At 31.6% G+C, this 5,819-nt stretch overlaps 1 protein-coding gene across 1 annotated transcript; it reads right to left on the minus strand.

Moving 5' to 3' along the window:
* Window positions 1-207: 207 nt before the first annotated feature.
* On the minus strand, window positions 208-4,592 carry LOC125504679 (putative neural-cadherin 2). The gene is made up of 2 exons (XM_048667044.1): window positions 4,407-4,592; window positions 208-509 (listed from the first exon to the last, which is right to left on the minus strand). Exons 1-2 carry the CDS (start codon window positions 4,541-4,543, stop codon window positions 239-241), a joined length of 408 nt encoding a protein of 135 aa, XP_048523001.1. The 5' UTR covers window positions 4,544-4,592; the 3' UTR covers window positions 208-238.
* Window positions 4,593-5,819: the final 1,227 nt, after the last annotated feature.

Consider the following 5,819-nt stretch of genomic DNA (forward strand, 5'->3'; position numbering starts at 1 on the left):
TTTAAGTCCCTATTTATATTCCAACTTTATCATAACATTTACCACATACAATCAACAAACATGCACTAGTCTACATGCGTATTCTTTATGCTATAGGTGCGTTAATAAATGTAAGTGCTTTCAGATATAGCAGTGGTAAAATTTGGAGATTTCTTCCTTCTTCTCAAAAAATACTATTAACTTGCACAATTCTACTGGATTATTTGCTCGAGAGTCCTCCTAAATTACCAACTGCTATTCAAAGTAAACATGAATTCGTTTGCTCACTTAAGATAATCAACAGGCACACCAGAATGGCGGCTAGGGCACCCATCGACAATTTTAGCGTCTGTCCTTCTTGAATTAGTTCGCAGTTTTCGCCCCAGAAACCATCTGGACAGTTACATCTGTACCTCAAATTTGGCTCCAAGTTGATACACGTTCCTCCATTTAGACACGGAAGATCGATACATTCGTCCTTGTCGGTGCAGTCTTTAGAATCAGCCGACATAATTCGACCCTCTCCACAGCTGCAGTACATAATAGTACATAATATTTGATCCCAAATTAAACAGAATGAAAATAATCTATAAGTCATGATTTGAAAAAATGTTCTCATTGATTTTAGAAGCAGAGACGTGGTTCTTCATTTGTAGATATCATTTACATTTTATAATATATAAATATATCTATGGAAAAAACTTTAAAATTCCTTTTCTAATAGATATTGTAATTAAAATGCACGAATAAATAATTGTTGCACCAGCACGGCTTTATTCCAACTTGATTAGAGCAAGAGTAATAGAATAAACAAGGGTGCAAGTGATTTAACAACTAAAATTCAATTAATTTCAAGCTATTGTCAATATTTAGCAATACTTGAAAGCAAACAGTATTATTTAATTTTTACTCCTAACGTTGGGCTACGATTACATATGGTATATTGTATTCTGAACAAGTAATAATTTCGCTTTTGGGGTTTTTCCAGACAGAGGAATATAAATTACTTAGCTTGTAGGTTCTGAAGAGCGCTAGCTGCGATAGTCTGGATATATTTAAAACATCAGAAATTTCTGGTGCTTGAAAATGCCGCTTTTCTGTTGGCACTATTTTGTTCTCCGGTATTTATAAGTATAAAAAGTGTATTTGGTTCAAGTTGATGTCTCACCGTTTTCGAGATGTTTCACATTGAAACATCCAGTGATTTTTTAAACCAACGAAAACTTGGTTCTTCATATTGTCGAAAATTGGCGTTTTTGTCGGCCATGGACAAAATTTGTTTTACTTCTAGTCGTTTAACGTCCACTATTATGTTGAATTTATTGAAAATGCCCGGACATAACTCATTTCGAGAAAGTTCAACAAGAAACTCCCGATCGTTTGTGTTTATAAGTAACAAATTTCAGAAGTTTTCAGTTTCAGAAGTCATCCGAAACAATAATTTTTTGCCAATATGACAATTATTTATTAAAAGGGTTAATAAATGTGTTGGAGTCAGAGGGGTTCAATTCCACAATTATTATGACATAATTGTTGATCCTGAGTCTTTTTTTCTTCTTTCTTCTTCTTATCGGGCCAAAATAAATAATGATTAATGTTTGTTACGTTTGGCTTTATTGAAAATTTGAGCATAATTTTTCTTGTATTTAGAGGCCTAACTTGGGTAACCTATTTCAAAAAATCACTCGAGGTTTCAGTTTGCAGTATCTCAAAAAATGTGAGACACATCAACTTGAACCAACTACACAAAACAAACAATAACAAAAAAACGATATTTTAAAACCCAAAAAAATGTTGGCGTTTTAAATGGCTTCAGACCATTGCAGCAATTAAATGTAAATTTGAATTCATCGATCTGAAAAAGCTCCAAACACACATTTTTCGGTAATAGAAATCAGTAAAACTGGTAAAGAGTTTTGTAACAAAAACAATAATTGTATTTACATTTTGACTCCCTCACATAAGAAACTATTAATTTTTGGATAAGACTACCTTGTCTGAAACACCACATTATTATAATATTAAGCAATATGTAATGAATTTTGTCACATTAGTTGAGGACCATGTCATGTCCCAAATAAGAATATTGTTTTTGGAGACGCTTTCAGCAATGTGAGGTACAGAAATTATTAAATTAGTCAAGTTTCACCTTTGCAAACAGTGCAACGTTACCTTTCTAAACACCAATTCCTTAAAATTTTAGTTAAATTTCAGTTAAATCGTTTCTCTCCTTTTTCCCCTCTCTCCTAAATTGTATGATTATTCGTCTGTAAACCCATTGCTGGAAAACTGTAAATTTTCTTCTAATAGGCAAGTTTTTAGCCTGCGCTGATAGCAAAACCAATGGAACATTTGTGTATGACATATGAGGAATTGATATGGAGTTATTTCTGCTCGGATTTTAACTTCATTTTATTAATCGGCTCATGTGCTTTTCGATTTCTAACTAATCTATGAAATATATACAGAACGGATGTATGAAAAAAAAATTAAAGTGAATAGAATTAATTTCATTGAAATGAGGGCACTATTACAATTATCATAAAACAGACTTTTGCTTCAATATTTTATAAATTTCTCTAAATATTACAACATGATTATAAGTAAAGTTTTCAATACCTATATCGGAGACTCTTGAGTCTTAAACTGTAGAATCGTACTGTGCTAGTGGTTGAGTGTTTGTGAAATTGTTTGTGTTCTGGTTATTTAGCTCTGTCCATTGTAATGTTATATTTTCGCACACAACTGACTCATTAACACTCACATTGAATGGTGTAATCCCGATGTATGTAAGTACAATATATTGCCAAGAAAATCAAATAAAATAACACAAACGAAGCAAAAAGAGATTAATAAAGCCAAAATATTGACGGGAATGACAAAAACACTCCCAAAACCAAGACAAAACTATACCTCTACATACTACACAAGAAAGTAAATCAAATAATGAAAAGTACATCACACACCCCAAGAATTCGTCATGCCTTTTAGAAATGCAGTATCGAAAGAATATATCTGATATTAATAAAAATTACTTTTTTAAATTAAAATTTGAACTGTGCTCATCCCTTTTTTTATAGAAAATGCTGAATTTTTAAAAACATATGTAGGAAGGTTTTTGTTTTAAGCCAATTTCTTGAATACATTTTTGCAGTCAAAACTTAATTGTTATTTACAAAACCAATCCTGCTTATGAAGGTTAAAATGCAATTAAACAAAATCTTGAATTAAATCGCTCTCAAATAAAATGTGCTTTCAATAGTTTACAAGCAAATGCCCCTTCTTATGAGGCCTTCATTTTTACTGAAAAATAATAGGATTTAAGTTAGATAAACACTAAAACCTTCACGCCAATTAGGAATTAGCTGAGATATAAGCAAATGCGAAAATATCAATTTTTATTGCTAAATAAGACTTACAAGTTAATGAATGAGTAAAATGAATTAAAGCAAACGGTCCCAAAAGTGAGTTTATGTCTATGAAAATACGCTCTTACATTACACACTTATGTGATTATTCAGTTTGTTTTCATATCGTTTCTTGTGATCTGCGATATTCTAATAAAATTTCCTTTTTTAAGAAGCTAATATAATTTGCAAATATTTCAAATAAAACATTCTTTTACGACGTAATTCTTTTAATTTAGTTTTATTGCTACGCTTGTGAATACAGAGAAAACAATTTTAAAATTCTTTCATTTTGATGAGACCGACGGGAAGATATCTTTTTGTTAGCTTTCTGCAATGAGCGTTATTGCAGCTTTACTTTGTGATCATTTAGACAATTGGTTATTGTTTTAACAAGATAATAAATGTAGATATAAAACCGGAATATTTGAGTACCTATTGTAAAGTGGGACGAATGGCACCGAGTTAATGCTTATTAACTACAACAGTTTCTTTATGTTTGGAAATGCTAATTCCGGCCAGGCACAATGGTCATTGAACTCATTCTCAAGCATCCCTTTCATGTATCTGATTCGAAGAGCAGCAATGCTGCTTACGTCTGAATTAATAGTATTTTAGTACATAAATAAAATGTATACTTTGTGATATTTACATTGAACTAAGTGGAAAATAGTTCGTTTCAAAAATCAATACTTTGTGCATGAGTCTTGGGGTATTACTAAAACATAAAGACATATTTAAATGGGAACGTACTCAGTACCTTTGCAACTGAAAATAGGTGTAACCTCGTATTCTGTTGTGAAAAGTTTGTGTGCATTTGCCTGTGTTTACTGGAATATGTAAATTCATTTACTTAAGCTGTTTAAAACTACACACTACACGATAATAACGTGTACCAATCCTCATAAATTATCCACCTGGACACAATTTTAGTCAGTATTCCTAATTATGAATATTGCCTCATACAACATTCAGTAATAATTATGGAATGTTTTATTAATGAAACCAATCAATACTTACGTGCATTCGTAGTCGTTCCACAAATCAACACATTCGAAAGGCTCTGGACAGATAACATTGGCACAGGGTTTATTGGACGAACATCCACGGTCCAGGTTCCTGGCCATAGTTGCCTGACCCCATTGAGTACCATTCATGGCTGGTGGCAGCGGCAGGTGTTTACCTTCTAGTCGGACATCATCCAAACATCCTGTAAAATAATATGTCCTTCAGTATATTAATTGTTTGCTGAAAAAATATAAGGCTTAATTCACAAATAGTTTTCTATTCTGCGAAAACTCAATAATGTGGAGAAATTGAGTCGACTCTCTTGTTAGGATTTTAATTTAATTTAGTCGATCGTAATTGGGATTCTGGATGTTCATGGGAAAGAACTGGCATTGGAAAAATAGGTATTGCAGAGGGTTGTTAACTAAGAAGATGACGGATTGTACGCATCCATTATATTTGACCACGACTAAGTTAGCAACTTGATAATAAATTATTTTGCTTGCATTCCAGAAAATATATTTCTGATGAAAGATCAATTTAATATAGCATAGAGGTTATTAAAAAATAATTAAAGATACGATTGAATGAAGCTGTTATGTTATGTCAACGAGTATCAGTGAAAATATATTTGATTAGTGAAATATATTGAAGGAAAAAATCTCCGATAAGGTTTCATTCCAAACCTTTTACCTCAGAATTTTTTTGTTTTTTTGCAGCACAAGAACTTCATGGACTCGTGCCTTTAATTGGTTTCAACAATAAAAGTGCATACTTACTAAGACGTAAGTAATAAAAATTCCATGATAATTCATCTATATAATATTCCAAAACAATTCAGAGGATGATCTATTTGGTTTAAAAAATTATTTGAAATTCAATATTCATTATACTCCGGCAAATTTAGATTCAGATTTAGTCGTGGACCTTTTCCAAGCATATTTTTTGTGGACACTGATCGGTGAATTGGAAGTATTGATTTACAATACATTACTAATATTTAGTCGAATACATTATTGATAATTTGATGACTGATTGAAATCACCCTTATTATCAATGATTGTACATACTTTCCTGACCGTGTTTCAACTCTAAATCAAAATTAATTCCTGGGTTTCAGTCATTTATTTTCTCTATTTATCGATTAAAATACGTTTCGGTGTATTTTTCCACCATCATCAGTTTTTATAAAATAACAGATAGTTCAAAATTTTTTATTAATTTAAAAGATCACAGTTCGTCAACAGCCTCATCATATCACACACTAAAATACATCACAATTGCAACACTTTAAAACATTCTAAAATTAATTAGGCCTAACAGGTGATTAGTCAGGACAATCAAATTTGGGAAGAGAATTAGAATTAGAATTCTTTGTTCCGATACTTATAAAGTATCTGAACTGTCCTGACTAATCACCTGTTA

This window comes from Dendroctonus ponderosae, unplaced genomic scaffold (assembly GCF_020466585.1).
Source record: "Dendroctonus ponderosae isolate FM_Combo_2020 unplaced genomic scaffold, Dpon_F_20191213v2 Dpon_F_20191213_502, whole genome shotgun sequence".
NCBI classification, from domain to species: Eukaryota; Metazoa; Arthropoda; class Insecta; order Coleoptera; family Curculionidae; genus Dendroctonus; species Dendroctonus ponderosae.

What these genes read in the sequence shown, in the direction of transcription:
- LOC125504679 (XM_048667044.1), bottom strand. Translation starts at nt 4,543, where the DNA reads ATGAATGGTACTCAATGGGGTCAGGCAACTATGGCCAGGAACCTGGAC. An exon ending in TGGAACGACTACGAATGCAC is followed by an intron (nt 510 to 4,406) that starts GTAAGTATTGAT and finishes TATGTACTGCAG; the next exon opens with CTGTGGAGAGGGTCGAATTA.